The 18110-nt window shown below is 38.7% G+C and overlaps 2 protein-coding genes across 8 annotated transcripts in view; one reads left to right on the forward strand and one right to left on the reverse strand.

Annotated features, from left to right (window-relative positions):
• Positions 1-7245, forward strand: part of LOC102411403 (zinc finger protein 665) — a 33425-nt gene extending 26180 nt beyond the window's left edge. For all 7 annotated transcript variants that reach the window (XM_045163336.1, XM_045163339.1, XM_045163340.1 and 4 more), the window contains one exon: positions 4862-7245. In XM_045163336.1, the coding sequence (XP_045019271.1) occupies positions 4862-6606 (1745 nt within the window). In that variant the 3' untranslated portion in view covers positions 6607-7245. The remainder of the gene's footprint in view (positions 1-4861) is intronic.
• Positions 1-18110, reverse strand: part of LOC102415868 (zinc finger protein 665-like) — a 323254-nt gene that overhangs the window by 152057 nt on the left and 153087 nt on the right. The window lies entirely within an intron of this gene.

The raw sequence follows: 18110 nt of genomic DNA on the forward strand, positions 1-18110 counted from the left end.
CTGGTGAGTTTATTTTGTGAATAAGTTCATTTGTATCATTTATTTCAGTTCAACATATAATATCCTATGATATTTGTCTTTCTCTGTCTGCCTTCCCTTAGAATAATCCCTGTCTGTCTATATTTCTGCAAAAGGCATTACTTCATTGTGTTTTATGCTGTGGAGGTGGCAACCCACTCCAGTGTTCTTGCCTGGAGAATTTCATGGACAGGGGAGTCTGGCAGGCTGCAGGGCATGGGGTCTTAAAGAGTTGGACACGGCTGAGCTACTTCCACTTCACAATATTCCCTTGTATATATGTACCACATATTCTTTATCCCTTTGTCTGTCAGTGAACATTTAGGTTGCTGCCATGTTTTGGCTGGTATAAATAGTGCTGCTAAAACATTGGGGTGCATGTATCATTTTGAATTAGTTTTCATTCTTTCTGGATATATGCCCAGGATTGGAATTGCTGGTTCATGTGATAGCTGTATTTTTAGTTCTTTATGGAACCTCCATGCTAGTCTCCAAAGTGGCAGTACCAATTTATGTTCCTTCGAACAGTGTAGGAGGGTTCTGTTTTCTCCACACCCTCTCAAGCATTTATTGTTTGTAGACGTTTTGATGGTGGTCATTCTGACCAGTGTGAGGTGATACATTTTTGTGGTTTTGATTTGCATTTCCCTCATAAGTAGAGACGTCAAACATCTTTTCAGGTGACTGTTGGCCATCTGTTTGTCTCCTTTGAAGAAATATCTGTTTTGATCTTCTGCCCAGTTTTTGATTGGGTTGTTTGTTTGTTTTGATATTAAGCTGTATGAACTGTTTGTATATTTTGGAAATAAATCCCTTATAGGTAGCATCATTTGCATATATAGTCTCCTGGTTCAAAAATTGAATTTTTGTTCTTTTTTTGGTTTCCTTTGCTTTGCAAAAAGGTTTTAAATTTAATTAGGTCTCATTTGTTTGATTTTGCTTTTATTACCATGACTCGAAGAGATAGATCCAAAAAAAAATTGCTGACATTTATGTCAGTGTTTTGCATTTGTTTTCCACTATGAATTTTATAGTATCTGGTTTTGCATTTAGATGTTTAACACATTTTGAGTTTATTTTTGTATGTGGTGTTAGAGAATGTTGTAATTTCATTCTTTTTCATGTAACTCCATTTATCCCAGCATCACTTATTGAAGAGACTTCTTCATTCTATATTCTTTCCTCCTTTGTTATAGAATAATTGACACTAAGTAAATTGGTTTATTTCTGGGTTTTCTATCCTGTTCTACCGATCTGTGTTTCTGTTTTGTGCCACCATCATACCACTTCCCTGGTGGCTCAGACGGTAAAGCCATCTGCCTACAATGCAGGAGACCCAGGTCCAAGTTCAGTCCCTGGGTCAGGAAGATCTGCTGGAGAAGGAAATTGCAACCAACTTCAGTATTCTTACCTGGAGAATCCCATGGACAGAGGAACCTGGTAGGCTATAGTCAATGGGCTCACAAAGAGTTGGACACGACTGAGCGACTTCACTTTCACTTTGTTGATTGTCCGTTTGTAGTGTAGTCTGAACTCAGGGAACATGATTCCTCCAGCTCTGTTCTTTGTCAAGATCATTTTAGATATCAGAGTCTTTTGTATTTTGGTACAAATTAAGTTTTTCTTCGTTTTATGAAATATGTCATTGTTAATTTGATAAGGGTTGCATTGAATATGTCGATTGCCTTGGATAGTATGGTCATTTTGACAGTGTTACTTCTTTCAATCCAAGAACATGGTATATGTTTATGCCATCTGTTTGTGTCATCTTTGGTATCAGTCATCAGCATCTTATAGTTTTATGAGTACAGTTCTTTTGACTTCTTAGGTAGGTTTATTCCTTAGAATTTTATTCTTTTCTATGAGATGGTGAATGGGATTGTTTCATTAATTTCACTTTCTGATATATCATTATTAGTGTATAGAAATGCAGCAGTTTTCTATATAATTTGTATCCAGCAAGTTGACTCTGTTCATTGATGAGGTCTAGTAGTCATCTGGTGGCATCTTCGGGATTTTCTGTCTGTAGCATCATACTGACAGTTTTACTTCTTTTTAATTTTTTTTAACTTGAATTCCTTTTGTTTATTTTTCTTTTTCTTTTCTGATTGTTGTGGCTAGGACTTCCAAAAATATGTTCAATAAAAGTGGCAATAGTGAACATTCTTGTCTTATTCATGTTGTTAAGGGGAATGCTTTCAGTTTTTCCCTGTTGAGTATGATGTTAGCTGTGTGTTGGACATATACAGTCTTAATTATGTTGAGGTAGGGTCCATCTGTGCTGACTTTCTGAAGGGTTTTTTTTTATCATAAATGGCACTTGAATTTTGTCAGAACCTTCTCTGCATCTATTGATGATCATATGGTTTTTAGTCTTCTACTGTTAATGTGGTGTATCATAGTGATTAACTTGTGGATATTGAGAAATCTTGCATCCCTGCAATAAATCCCACTTGATCATGGTATGATCCTTTTATGTCCTTTTATGTATTAGTAACTGTTTGAATCTGCTCTTTCGAACTCAGGGAAGGTCTAGGAGAATAAAGCCTTTTTCTACAAAAAAGAGTTGGATGCCTCAGAAAGGCTTTTGTAACTGGGAAGGTCTTCCAGAGTCAGTTTCAATCCCTCCTTTTCTTTGATACTCCTCAATCTTGAGATGAACATGTGTGGAAGAAGAAATGAAATAAATGTCCAATAGAGAGGTTAATCATACTTGACAGAGGAACCCAGGTTTAGATAGCCTTTTCCTGGATTTTCCTTCTGATTTCTGCTAATAAGATTCTTACACAATATCCTGGAATATTGTGTATGTTTTTCTTGAATATAAGCATTCCATTGTAACTAACAAAATTCATAGTTGGATACATTACATTGTAAATAGTATAACAGGTATTATCCTGCTTTCTCCATATATCACAGTCACTTTTAAAATCTCTCTTGTTTCTGTCCCATACCCATAGTATAATGCCCATAAACTTGCTGAACCAGTTCTTTTCTTTTAAGGTCAGTATATTAGTTTGCGCTCTCAGTTATTTTCACAAAGACATGGAGTCACAAGCTGATATCTGACATAAACCTGTGTACCCTATGCTCCACACAGGCCCTTTCTTCATCCTGACCATTCCTCACATAGTACCTTGATATGGATGGAAACATTGTTCGTACCTACCACATCCCTCCACCTTCTACATACTCTCACTGTAAAGATAATGTCTGGTCATTTATTGAACAAGTTTCTCAGGACATGACCTAAATCACTCTGTGCATCCATGATGACTCACAACCCATTTTGAGATGGGATGGTTGAATAATAGTTAAACAGACTACTTCTGTCTTGTATCTTCCTTGACATTTTCTTTCCAAGTTCCTTGTGTGTGTGTGTGTGTGTGTGTGTGTGTGTGTTCTTTTCTTTTCTAATATTTTCTAGTCTATTCATTTGGTGGGTGGTCATGTTTACAAATAAGTTTTCTCAGTCTGTAGGTTCAGATTCATATCATGGTTCTCTTACCACTTTGTGCACCAATTGGGTGTGTCCCCTGCTCTGATTAGAGAAAAACATGTTAATTTACCTCAAGCCTTTTAAAGCAAATTAGTGCTGTCAGTAGTACATGTTTTATAGTAAATACTCAAAATGTATTTTTGTTTAAAAAAGGTAATATCTATATTCTGTCATGTTATTTATGATATGACTTTATCTACATTATATCTTTTTAAATTTTTATTTATTTTTTAATCAAAAGATAATGGCTTTACAGAATTTTGTTTTCTGTCAGACCTCAACTGCATTATATCTTGTATGCTTTTCAATTGCAACATTTTTCAGCAATATTGTGTCTGACCCTAGTCAATAAATACACAAAGAGCACTCTTTATTTAGTTTATTTTGGTGCCATTAAACTAGGTAATTAAGAATAGTGCATGGCTAGAGATTAGCCCTCCTTGATGGCTCAGTGGTAAAGAATTCACCTGCTAATGCAGAAGATGCAGGTTTGATCCCTGAGTCAGGAAGATCCCATGGAGAAGGAAATGGCAACCCACTCCACTATTCTTTCCTGAGAAATCCCATGGACAGAGGAGTCCGGTCAGCTACAGTCCACGGGGTCGCAAAGAGTCAAACACGACTGAGTGACTGAACAACAACAACATAGGTAGGGGCTGCTTTGTTTATTGGCTGTTAGAAAACCGGTGAATATTTTACATCTTAATTTATGTATCATTTACAGATGATGGTCTTTTAGCGTGTATTCTGCAATACAGCTGACACATACTACTTGTTAACGTTGTAAAATGCCTTTTCTTTTTGGGTTCATAGTTCTATAGCAGATTTAGAAAACTACGTTGTTTCCAAAAAATTGTTTTAGTCATATTCATTTTCTCATTTGTTTTCAATTGTAAACAACCAATTATGAATAGTTATTAATTGGGTAAGCTTGGTTTTGGATTATTTACTGTTACAATATATAATATTTTGTTTAGAATTTATTTATGTATAGTAAGTATGCAGAATACAGTGATAGTGTAATATTTTTCTTTTCAATTTGAGACAACTGTTGATGGTCCTGGTAGAAAAATATTCTGTTTTTGAGAGTTGGCATAAGATTGTCCAATGTGAGTGTGTTTGGCATATGGTTTTTAAAACTAGGCTACCTTAATGGTGAATTTATGTTATGCTTTCTTAGGTGAAGAATTCTATTCCTTTAGTGTTTCTAAAAACTTAAGGTCATCATTTTGGTGTTTCATAACTTGGCATAAGTATTACTTTTGGTATAACATATATTCAACATGAAACATTTATTTTTGAATTATTGTGAGCAGGATACCTATGATTCTTTTTATCTTGTAGATATCTCTCCTACACATATGATCAAGTATTTACAACCTGAAGCGAACAGTGATAAACTAGAAACATTCCAAACATTGATGCTGGGAAGACCTGAAAGCTGTGAAATGAAACATTTTCCTCTTTGGGAAAGTCAGGAAAATATATGTGACTTTGAGTGTCAGGGGAGAGATGACAAAAGAAACTACAAAGGGACACCTGTAAGCCTTAATGGAAATGTGCCTGATGGAAGAGATTCACATCATAGAAAGGATGCAGGAATCAAGCCCTTTGGAAACAGGCTTGGATTTAACTTTCAGGATAAACTGCAGATATTTCAAACTGGCGGGATAATTTCTGAATATTATGAAGTTGAAAGGTCTGTCAACAAGAGTTTCTCATTTTCACCACTTCAAAGAATTCCTCCTTGTGTCCAAACCAGTGTTTCTAATATATATGGGAATGGTTTTATGAATCCTTCAGTAATAACACAAGAACTCAAAGCACACAAGGAAAAACCTTACAAATGTGATGAGGGTGGCAAGGCCTTTCGTGGAAAGTCAATCCTTTTAAGTCATCAGCCAGTTCATACTGGAGAGAAACCTTACAAATGTGATGAGTGTGGCAAGGCCTTTACTCACAGCTCACAACTCAGGAGACATAAGAAAATTCATACAGGAAAGAAATTATTTAAATATGATATATGTGAGAAAGTCTTGAAGCGAAATGCAAAGCTTACTGGTCATCAGAGGGTTCATACTGGAGAGAAACCTTACAAATGTGGTGAGTGTGGCGAGGCCTTTCATGTGAAGTCAACCCTTTTAAGTCATCAGACAGTTCATACTGGAGAGAAACCTTACAAATGTGATGAGTGTGGCAAGGCCTTTACTCACAGCTCACAACTCAGGAGACATAAGAAAATTCATACAGGAAAGAAATTATTTAAATGTGATATATGTGACAAAGTCTTCAGCAGAAACTCAAACTTGGCTGGTCATCAGACAGTTCATACTGGAGAGAAGCCTTACAAATGTGATGAGTGTGGCAAGGCCTTTCGTCTGAAGTCAACCCTTTTAATTCATCAGACAGTTCATACTAGTGAGAAACCTTACAAATGTGATGAGTGTGGCAAGGCCTTTTGTGTAAAGTCAGGCCTTTTATGGCATCAGACACTTCATACTGGAGAGAAACCTTACAAATGTGATGAGTGTGGCACGGCCTTTTCTGGAAAGTCAAACCTTTTACGGCATCAGACAGTTCATACTGGAGAGAAGCCTTACAAATGTGATGAGTGTGGCAAGGCCTTTCGTTTAAAGTCATACCTTTTAAATCATCAGACAGTTCATACTGGAGAGAAACCTTACAAATGTGATGAGTGTGGCAAGGCCTTTTGTGTAAAGTCAAAGCTTTTAAGTCATCAGATGCTTCATACTGGAGAGAAACCTTACAAATGTGATGAGTGTGGCGAGGCCTTTCGTGTAAAGTCAATCCTTTTAAGTCATCAGACAGTGCATACTGGTGAGAAACCTTACAAATGTGATGAGTGTGGAAAAGTCTTCGGTCAAAAACCACATCTTCGACTTCACTGGAGAATTCATACTGGAGAGAGGCCTTTCAGATGTGATGAGTGTGGCAAGTTCTTCAGTCGAAATTCACACCTTACAAGTCATCGGAGAATACATATAGAGAAACCTTTCAAATGTTTCGAGTGTGGAAAATCCTTTATTCAGGTCTCAGCACTCACTAAACATCAGAAAATCCATACATGAGAGAAACTCATGTGAATGTGGTATATATTAGAAGTCTACAAAATTCAAAGTTCAAAATTTACACCCTACTCTTGGTCAGAGAATTAACACTACTGAGAAACCATACAAATATCATGAGTCTGGCAACATCTTAGGCTTCATGAGAAAATTCATACTGGATAGAAGCCAGATACATATGTATTTATTAGTCAGGTCTTTAGAACATGAATTCATTCTAGAAAGATTCCTCACCAATTTCACAAATGTGGGGAAAAAAAAAAAAACCAACAACCCTATCCTCACTGCTCACATCTCAACAGTAGTATCAGAGTATTTATCCTGGAGAAAACACACAGCAATGTAATGTGTGTGGCAAGGATCTTACCCAAAAGTCACAAGATAGGAACATAGTGGAGCCATACTTCCCAGACTCAGTGGTTGTGGCAAATCCTTTACCTTTTTCACTATATTTAGTCTCTGATGACTTTAGTTCATGTACTCAGCAATTGCAGTAAGTCCATATTTGAAGAGAAGCTATAGAGATCTTTTCGTGTAAAAGAAACCCAAATTCTAACTCAGCAAAGATGATTCTTTGGGACAGTAGCCCACCATCTTTTTGGTCTCCTGGCTTTCTGAATAAAGTCACTATTCCTTGCCCAACAAGTAGTCTCTCAGTTAATGGCCTGTTGTGTGGTGAGCTCTAAGATCTTCGCTTTGGTGATACATTGATCAAATGCATTTGCTACATGCATTTCATAATGGTCTCAGGGAAGGAATCAGTGAGATGAAGGGGCTGACTTCATTAGATACAATTCATTCACATCCGTGTTTCCTGGAAGCCTGAATTATGAAATTCAATAGTGTGTGTGAATTAGCAACAGGGAGGGTGGAAAATAATGTAAAACTAGGACAGGACTCATCATGGTCAGTAGGATCAGGAAGCCCTTCCGTACATAGTCCAGCCTGTTATAAAACATAATGTTCTACCAACTGACCTTGAACAGAGTAGGCAAGATGTTAAAAGGACTGGGCTTTTCGTAGGAGAGGGACAGTTACCAGGGACTGATGGTGTGCTAGGGAAAATGCATAGGAAAATGGCCATGTTCTCCATTGGATAGAAATAACTGTTGTATGTATGATTAAAGAAGAGTTACTCTTATTTGTGGAAATTGAAGACAGAGCTGTCACAGTCTTTGTAGACCGGGACTGGGGACTGGAGTCGATGAGAAGAAGGAAGCAGGGGACCCAAGTCTCGAGTGAAACAAGGGTGCTTTATTTGCAAAAACGCATGTTTCTATATCTTCATACAAGGCAGCTTTAGGCAGTAAAAAAATTGAGGAAAAACTAAGCCAAGCAGATAACAATCTTGAAAGGGCCAAGAAAGCAATCCATATCCTGATTAAGACAGGCATAACTGAATAGATTACCTTCAAGTTAAAGGTCACTGAAGGGAGTCACTGAAAGGCATCCAAGCAGATGCTCTTTCTCATGACCTCAGTCCTGAGAACTGCGTGCAGCTCTGCTCGTTCCTGTTTCCCAGGAACTGATAAGGAATAGAGTCCTTGAAAAACACAAAAGAAGAAAATAATATATTGGATCCTTTAAAGTTGAACGTCCCCTGACAGTTTGCTCTTTTTTATTTTTTCATAATTGGTGATGACTGTAGATACTTTTGTGAAAAAGGCTCTGACCAATTGAGTTTGTTTAGTTTGAACAATTTTAGTTGAAAGGCATGGGAATATTACAAATATAATCACCAGGATAATTATCAGCATTATAGTTCCAGATCCAATACTGTGTGTAATGCTTTGAAGCCATCTTCGAGGGTCTAGCACAGATAATTGATCAGCTAGCTGTTCAGCTAAGCTTTCCAAACTGTTGGAAGAGGGTAGACTCTTAGAGAAGGTTTCAAGGATTTCCTTTTGCAACAATTGTACACGTTTCAGTTCAGTTCAGTTCAGTCGCTCAGTCGTGTCCCACTCTTTGCAACCCCATGAACTGCAGCACTCCAGGCCTCCCTGTCCATCACCAACTCCTGCAGTTCACTCAGACTCATGTCCATTGAGTCGGTGATGCCATCCAGCCATTTCATCCTTTGTCATCCACTTCTCCTCCTGCCCCCAATCCCTTCCGGGATCAGGGTCTTTTCCAATGGGTCAACTCTTGGAATGAGGTTGCCAAAGTATTGGAGTTTCAGCTTTAGCATCAGTCCTGCCACTAAACACCCAGGACTGATCTCCTTTAGGATGGACTGGTTGGATCTTGCAGTCCAAGGGACTCTCAAGAGTCTTCTTCAACACCACAGTTCAAAAACATCAATTCTTTGGCACTCAGATTTCTTCAAGTCCAACTCTCACATCCATACATGACCACTGGTAAAACCATAGCCTTGATTAGAGGGAACTTTGTTGGCAAAGTATTATCTCTGCCTTTTAATATGCTATCTAGGTTGGTCATAACTTTCCTTCCAAGGAGTAAGCGTCTTTTAATTTCATGGCTGCAGTCACCATCTGCAGTGATTTTGGAGCTCAAAAAAATAAAGTCTGACACTGACTGCACTGTTTCCCATCTATTTCCCATGAAGTGATGAGACCAGATGCCATGATCTTCATTTTCTGAATGTTGAGCTTTAAGCCAACTTTTTCACTCTCCACTTTCACTTTCATCAAGAGGCTTTTGAGTTCCTCTTCACTTTCTTCCATAAGGGTGGTGTCATCTCCATATCTGAGATTATTGATATTTCTCCTGGCAATCTTGATTCCAGCTTGTGCTTCTTCCAGCCCAGCGTTTCTCATGATGTACTCTGCATATAAGTTAAATAAACAGGGTGACAATATACAGCCTTAACGAACTCCTTTTCCTATTTGGAACCAGTCTGTTGTTCATGTCAGTTCTAACTGTTGCTTCTTGAGCTGCATACAGGTTTCTCAAGAGGCAGATCAGGTGGTCTGGTAGTCCCATCTCTTTCAGAGTTTTCCACAGTTTATTGTGATCCACACAGTCAAAGGCTTTGGCATAGTCAATAAAGCAGAAATAGATGTTTTTCTGGAACTCTCTTGCTTTTTCCATGATCCAGAGGATGTTGGCAATTTGATCTCTGGTTCCTTTTCTAAAACCACCTTGAACATCTGGAAGTTCGAGGTTCACGTATTGCTGAAGCCTGGCTTGGAGAATTTTGAGCATTACTTTACTAGAGTGTGAGATGAGTGCAATTGTGTGGTAGTTTGAGCATTCTTTGGCATTGCCTTTCTTTGGGATTGGAATGAAAACCGACCTTTTCCAGTCCAGTGGCCACTGCTGAGTTTTCCAAATTTTCAGGCATATTGAGTGCAGCACTTTCACAGCATCATCATTCAGGATTTGAAATAGCTCAACTGGAATTCCATCACCTCCACTCGCTTTGTTTGTAGTGATGCTTTCAAAGGCCCACTTGATCACATTCAAGGATTTCTGGCTCTAGGTGAATGATTACCATCGTGATTATCTGGGTCATGAAGCTCTTTTTTTTTTACGGTTCTCCTGTGTATTCTTGCCACCTCTTAATATCTTCTGCTTATGTTAGGTGCATTCCATTTCTGTCCTTTATCGAGCCCATCTTTGCATGAAATGTCCCCTTGGTATCTCTAATTTTCTTGAAGAGATCTCTAGTCTTTCCTTTTCTGTTGTTTTCCTCTATTTCTTTGCATTGATCGCTGAGGAAGGCTTTCTTGTCTCTCCTTGCTATTCTTTGGAACTCTGCATTCAGATGCTTATATCTTTCCTTTTCTCCTTTGATTTTCACTCCTCTTCTTTTCAGAGCTATTTGTAAGGCTTCCTCAGACAGCCATTTTGCTTTTTTTGCATTTATTTTCCATGGGGATGGTCTTGATCCCTGTCTCCTGTACAATGTCATGAACCTCCGTCCATAGTTCATCAGGCACTCTATCAGATCTTGTCCCTTAAATTTATTTCTCATGTCCACTGTATAATCATAAGGGATTTGATTTAGGTCATACCTGAATGGTCTTGTGGTTTTCCCTACTTTCTTCAGTTTCAGTCTGAATTTGGCAATAAGAGTTCATGATCTGAGCCACAGTCAGCTCCTGGTCTTGTTTTTGCTGACTGTATAGAGTTTCTCCATCTTTGGCTGCAAAGAATATAATCAATCTGATTTCGGTGTTGACCATCTGGTGATGTCCATGTGTAGAGTCTTCTCTTGTTGTTGGAAGAGGGTGTTTGCTATGACCAGTGCGTTCTCTTAGCAAAACTCTATTAGTCTTTGCCCTGCTTCATTCTGTATTCCAAGGCCAAATTTGCCTGTTACTCCAGGTGTTTCTTGACTTGCTACTTTTGCATTCCAGTCCCCTATAATGAAAAGGGCATCTTCTTTGGGTGTTAGTTCTGAAAGGTCTTGAAGCTCTTCATAGAACCGTTCAGCTTCTTCAGTGTTACTGGTTTGGGCATAGGCTTGGATTACCGTGATAGTGAATGGTTTGCCTTGGAAACAAACAGAGATCATTCTGTCATTTTTGAGATTGCATCCAAGTACTGCATTTTGGACTCTTTTGTTGACCATGATGGCTACTCCAATTCGTCTAAGGGATTCCTGCCCAAAGTAGTAGATATAATGATCATCTGAGTTAAATTCACTCATTCCAGTCCATTTTAGTTTGCTGATTCCTAGAATGTCGACATTCACTCTTGCCATCTCCTATTTGACCACCTCCAATTTGCCTTGATTCCTGGACCTGACATTCCAGGTTCCTATGCAGTATTGCTCTTTACAGCATTGAACCTTGCTTCTATCATCATTCAGATCCACAGCTGGGTATTGTTTTTTCTTTGGCTCCATCCCTTCATTCTTTCTGAAGTTATTTCTCCACTGATCTCCAGTAGCATATTGGCCACCTACCAACCCAGGGAGATCCTCTTTCAGTATCCTATCATTTTACCTTTTCATACTGATCATGGGTTTCTCAAGGCAAGAATACTGAAGTGGTTTGCCATTCCCTTCTCCAGTGGACCACATTCTGTCAGACCTCTCCATCATGACCCGCCCATCTTGGGTGGCCCCACACCACATGGTTTAGTTTCATTGAGTTAGACAAGGCTGTGGTCTGTGTGATCAGACTGGATAGTTGTCTGTAATTGTGGTTTCAGAGTGTCTGCCCTCTGATGCCCTCTCTCAGTGCCTACCATCTTACTTGGGTTTCTCTTACCTTGGATGTGTGGTATCTTTCATGACTGCTCCAGGAAAGCACAGCCGGTGCTCCTTACCTTGGACGAGGGTTATCTCCTCACGGCCACCCCTCCTGACCTTGAACATGGAATAGCTCCTCTCGGCCCTACTGTACCTGCTCAGCCACCACTCCTTGGATGTAGGGTTGCTCATTTTGGCTACCGCCCTGACCTCGGGCATGGGGTAGCTCCTCTTGGCTGCCGCCCCTGACCTCAGATGTAGGGTAGCTCCTCTCGGCTGCCGCCCCTGACCTTGGATGTGTGGTAGCTCCTCTAGGCTGCTCCTGTGCTGTTGCAGCCTGTTGATGGAGCAGTTAGTTCCCCAACCAAGAGTCAAATCCATCCCCCCCCCCCCCACCTTTTTTCCCCTTTTTCCTCTGTGCTTAGTTTCACTCACTCATAGAGAGTCACATGGTGAGGTTTCAAACGTTTCAGACCTCAAGCCAGAGTTCCTGGTGCAGAATGACTGCACAGATACCTCAGTTCGGAGGGTGGTGTACAGATGTGCTGCACACGACACTCAATTCAAGATGGCGGTGGCAGGCTGTAGATTTAAGGAAGTGCTATTATGTGTATCTTGCAAATGCAATTTGGTTTGTTCCCAATTGTAAGCACTATGGTTGAACCCAAGAGGAGTGATACAAAATTGAGTACAATTCCAATTGCAATTTAATAATACTTGTTTTTGTAAATCTATTAATTGATCTCCAGTCCATTGGATGGCTCTTTTTAAATCCTGAATTTTATCTTGAACTTTTTCATCTATCTGAATCTGTGTCCTATATACTATGAGCATCTTTAGTCCAGTTTTGAATAAAGTTTTGTGTTTGAATTGAAGTTTGTAAAGCAATGTCTGTGACAGCAGCAATGGTGTAAATGGCTATTAAACCCCAAATGCCAAGAATCAATCATCTGATGAATCACTTAGCTCGTCGGAATAATTTAATGAGTAACTGAGAGATAAGTCTAGCCATGGGACCCTCTTCTTTCCAGGGTCGTTGGAGATCTACTGGCAACCACAGACTATGTCGAGATTGAAGAATCAAAAGGGATTAGTTGTGTGTTTTTTTGTTTGTTTGTTTTTTTGAGAAATAGAGGATTTAAGACAAGTATACAATGTGCAATCTATACAAGTCACAGAACGTAAAGTCTTATTGAATTGTAAGTTTCCTATGGCAATAACAAAAGGAAAGGGAACACAAGCTTGTATAAAATATGAATGATTATAATGGAAGGAATAGTTACACTCTTCCAACAGTTTGAAAACCTTAGCTGAACAGCTAGCTGATCAATTATCTGGGCTAGACCCTCGAGAATGGTTTCAAAGCATTACACATAGTATTGGATCTGGAACTGTAATGCTGAGAATTATCCTGGTGATTATATTTGTAGTATACCAATGCCTTTCAACTAAAATTGTTCAAACTAAACAAACTCAATTGGTCAGGGCCTTTTTCACAAAAGTATCTACAGTCACCCCCAATTATGAAAAAATTAAAAAGGGGGGAATTGTCAGGGGATGTTCTACTTTAAGGAATCCAGTATGTTGTCTTTTCTTCCTTTGTGTGCCATTTCTCAAGGACTCTCTGTTCCTTATCAGTTCCGGAAAACAGGAACGAGCAGAGCTCCATGCAGTTCTCAGGACTGAGATCATGGGAAAGAGCACCTGCTTGGATTCCCTTCAGTGACTCCCTTCAGTGACTCTCTTCAGTGACCTTTTACTTACAGGACTATCCATTTTGTTGCAACTCATGGAATTTCATTCTTAATGGCTGAGTAATCATTTTATTGAAGATATATAAACACGTGTTTCTGCAAATAAAGTACGCTTGTTTCACTCGAGATTTGGGTGCCCCACATCCTTCTTTTCTTCGCCTTCTTTTCATCTACTCCAGTCCCCAGGTCCTGGTCTGTAAAGACCATAACAGATAAGGAAGATAGACATGTTCCTATGTATTCCCCTTTTAAAAAATTTTTTATTTGTAGTTTCAGTGTGTGATATGCTCGTTCAACTATGCCCTGTGGTTGTGGATTATAAGGAATATCTGTAAAATGTTTAATAGAAAATGATTGTAATAATTGTTTGAATTGCCTAGAAATATAGGTAGGGCCATTGTCTGTTTTTATAGAACTAGGTGTTCCCATTATTGTAAAGCAAGTTACTGCCGCTGCTGCTGCTAAGTCACTTCAGTCGTGTCCGACTCTGTGCGACCCCATAGATGGCAGCCCACCAGGCTCCTCCATCCCTGAGACTCTCCAGGCAAGAACACTGGAGTGGCAAGTTAACAGGTTGGTAATAACATGTGTAGTTTCACCTTGGGGAGGTGTGGCCCATATAAAAGAAAAACTCGTACCGATTGAGATATGTAAGAAGGAAGAGGGAGAAAGTTCAGGGCAATGAGTTACATCCATTTGCCATAGTTCATTGGGTTGTAATCCTCGAGGACTGATACTTTGTGCAAAGGGTCGAAGATGTAAGGGCCTACAAGTAGAGCAATTATTAATGATTTCTTTAGCATGTCAGTATGGAATTTTCCAAATTTGATGTAATGAGCCAGCATTATTGTGTAATAGAGCATGATGCTCTTCAGGAGTAGCAAGAGAGAGAAGTTTATCAGTTTGTTCATTACCATGAGCCATAGGGCCAGGAAGACAAGAATGTGTTTGAATACGGGTAATATAAATAGGGGAAGTGTGGTTCTTAACAATAAATTGTAGTTCAAGAAAAAGTGGTTGGATTATAGAATGATTAGAATTTATGGTAGAAATTTCTATATTTCTTAATACAAAAACTGAATATAAGGAGTCGGAAACTATATTAATAGAATAAGTATGTAGGTGAATAACGTGAATGAGAGCATATAATTCGATTTGTTGAGCAGAGTGAAATTTAGTATAAAAGACATTATATTCTTTGAGAGATCAGAATGAGGCTTTGGTGTTTTTAGTCCCATCTATATGCATTCTCAAATTGATGTTTATTAATAGGTACTACAATTTTATGAGGATTGGGGCCAATTATAGCCTTAACTCTATTTCTTCCATTGATAATGATTAGAGTGATCGAATCAAGATATAGAGTGTAAGTGACCTTATCCCTCTGAAATGGGTATAGATCCATTCTATTGGGTATGCTTGTTGGGTAAGAAGTCCTGTGGGAGAATGGGGAGAGGGGAGTATAAATAATTCTAGAGGTAAATCAAGTCTAATACAAGTAAGAAATTGTTTTTGCAATTTATTTTGTATTAAATAGAGTTTTTCTCGTGCCTCTTGTTAAAGTGATGGAGGGCTATTTAAATCCGGATCTCTTTTTAAAGTGTTAAATAAATTAGTTAGTTGATAATTTGTAATGTCTAAAGAGGATATAATCCAATTTATATTGCCTAAAAGTTTTTGAAAATCATTCAAGGTTGATAGTTTATTAACATAAATCTGTATTAGTTGGGGAGTAATATGTTGTCTATTAACAATTAGTAATTAACAATAAGTAATAGTAAGGTGTAGATGTTTGAATCTTTTCAGGGGCTTTGATTAATTTAGAAGCTTTTAAGCATTGTTGAGCTATGTCAAGCATCTGTTGAGTTTCTAAAATAGATGGAGCTGAAAACAATGTATCATCCATATAATGAATAACAAGACAGTCAGGAAATTGTTTTCTCACAGGTTCAAGAGCTTTGGCTACATCATATTGACACATGGTGGGAGAATTCATCATTCCTTGAAGCAACACAGTCCATTGATAATGTTTATGAGGCCCGATATGATTATGATAAGGAAGAAAGAAAGCAAATCTCTCTCGGTCTAGAGGGTGTAAAGGTATAGTAAAAAAGCAATCCTGTAAATCTATAATAATAATATTCCAGTTTTGAGGAATAAATGGTAAGTGATGGAATTCCTAGTTGTAATGCACCCATAGGTTTCATAGATGTATTAACTTTTCGAAGATCTGTTAAAAGACGCCATTTGCCAGATTTCTTTTTTATTACAAAAATGGGAGAATTCCAAGGAGAACAAGATTCCTCAATATGTTTTAATTTCAATTGTGTATCTATAAGTTCCTTAGCAGCCTCTTTCTCTTTTGCAAGGGGCCACTGCTCTGTCTAAATAGGCTTATCATTTTTCCAAGTTATTTTAATAATTGTATTGTTTGTTAAATGAGCAATGGCCCAAAGGAAAAATGTAGAATATATATTTGAGTTTGCCATTGCATAAGTAAATGTCTTCCTATTAAATTAAGGGGTGCATCCATCACATAAGGTCATAATGTTGCAGGCTGGCCTTCTGGTCCCTCATATATAAACCTCTTGTATTTTGGTTTGAGAAATCCCTGCAATTTGGTGAGAAATTTCCTGTATAGGCCAAGATTTGGGCCACAAATGTTTGGAAATAATGGTAATATCAGATCCAGTATCAAGAAGACCAGAAAATGTTTTGCCATTAATTTTCATATTTATATTTGGTCGTGCATATTCAAATACTGTTGATGTCCATAAGGATTGCTTTTCATCTGTACTACCAAATCCACCTGTCCTTAAACCATTAGAGGAGTTAATAGAAATGTAAGGTAAAAGAAGTAATTGGGCAATTTTGTCCCCCTTTTTGAATTGTCATAGTATCTGAGATGACATCATACTTTGAATTTTTTTTTTTTATAATCTGAATGAATTATTTCAGGGTGGATAGCCATTTCTTTAGAAGTCAGACTAGATTGGCCAAGTATAAGGCAGAAGGTTTGTGGGGGTAGGGGTCCATAAAGTCCAGTAGGTATTCTAGAAGGGACTGCTTGAGGAAAGAGAAGAAAATCATTTAGGGCTGGTATATTGATGGCAGCATTGCTGGATGTTGAAGGTTTGAGGGAAAAGATGGCATTTACCCCTGGTTTTTGTTGATGGGGACCCACCCGGGGAGTCCCCATCTTTTAGTTTCCTGAAATAGGGTTCCCTTCAACATCATACTTAGATCGGTATTTTTAGCCTAATGTACCCCTTTATGACATTGAGGAAAGACTCCTGGAGGTTTTTTAGTAGTTTTAATTTTTTCTGTGTGTTTTTTAGGGCAGTTCTTTTTTAAATGGCTCTTATCTCCACAAACAAAACATCCTTCATTCCCCTTTTTAAAGGCAGCAGCCATTGCTTCAGCTAACATTTGCATTGTCTGAGTTTCTGATCCTAAGTTGCGACAAGCCTTCAAATAATCAATAACATTCCCAGTCTCACGAATTGGAGTGATAGCTCTTTAACACTCCTGATTCGCATTCTCATATGCAAGTAGTTTTTCTAATTGCACTCTTGTCTCTATTCCGTCAACATTATGGGAGATAGGAACTTCCAGTCTAGTTAAAAAATCACCATAGGCTTCATTCAGATCAGACCAATCAGTCACTCAGTCGTGTCCAACTCTTTGCGACCCCATGAATCGCAGCACGCCAGGCCTCCCTGTTCAACACCAACTCCCGGAGTTCACTGAGACTCACATCCATCGAGTCAGCGATGCCATCCAGCCATCTCATCCTCTGTCATCCCCTTCTCCTCTTGCCCCCAATCCCTTGCAGCATCAGAGTCTTTTCCAATGAGTCAACCCTTCACATCAGGTGGCCAAAGTACTGGAGTTTCAGCTTTAGCATCATTCCTTCCAAAGAAATCCCAGGGCTGATCTCCTTCAGAATGGACTGGTTGGATCTCCTTGCAGTCCAAGGGACTCTCAAGAGTCTTCTCCAACACCACAGTTCAAAAGCATCAATTCTTCGGCGCTCAGCCTTCCTCACAGTCCAACTCTCACATCCATACATGACCACAGGAAAAACCATATCCTTGACTAGACGAACCTTTGTTGGCAAAGTAATGTCTCTGCTTTTGAATATGCTATCTAGGTTGGTCATAACTTTCCTTCCAAGGAGTAAGTGTCTTTTAATTTCATGGCTGCAGTCACCATCTGCAGTGATTTTGGAGCCCAGAAAAATAAAGTTTGACACTGTTTCCACTGTTTCCCCATCTATTTCCCATGAAGTTATGGGACCGGATGCCATGATCTTCGTTTTCTGAATGTTGAGCTTTAAGCCAACTTTTTCACTCTCCACTTTCATCAAGAGGCTTTTGAGTTCCTCTTCACTTTCTGCCATAAGGGTGGTGTCATCTGCATATCTGAGGTTATTGATATTTCTCCCGGCAATCTTGATTCCAGCTTGTGTTTCTTCCAGTCCAGCGTTTCTCATGATGTACTCTGCATATAAGTTAAATAAACAGGGTGACAATATACAGCCTTGACGAACTCCTTTTCCTATTTGGAACCAGTCTGTTGTTCCATGTCCA

Source organism: Bubalus bubalis, chromosome 18, assembly GCF_019923935.1.
Source record: "Bubalus bubalis isolate 160015118507 breed Murrah chromosome 18, NDDB_SH_1, whole genome shotgun sequence".
In the NCBI taxonomy this organism is placed as follows: domain Eukaryota; kingdom Metazoa; phylum Chordata; class Mammalia; order Artiodactyla; family Bovidae; genus Bubalus; species Bubalus bubalis.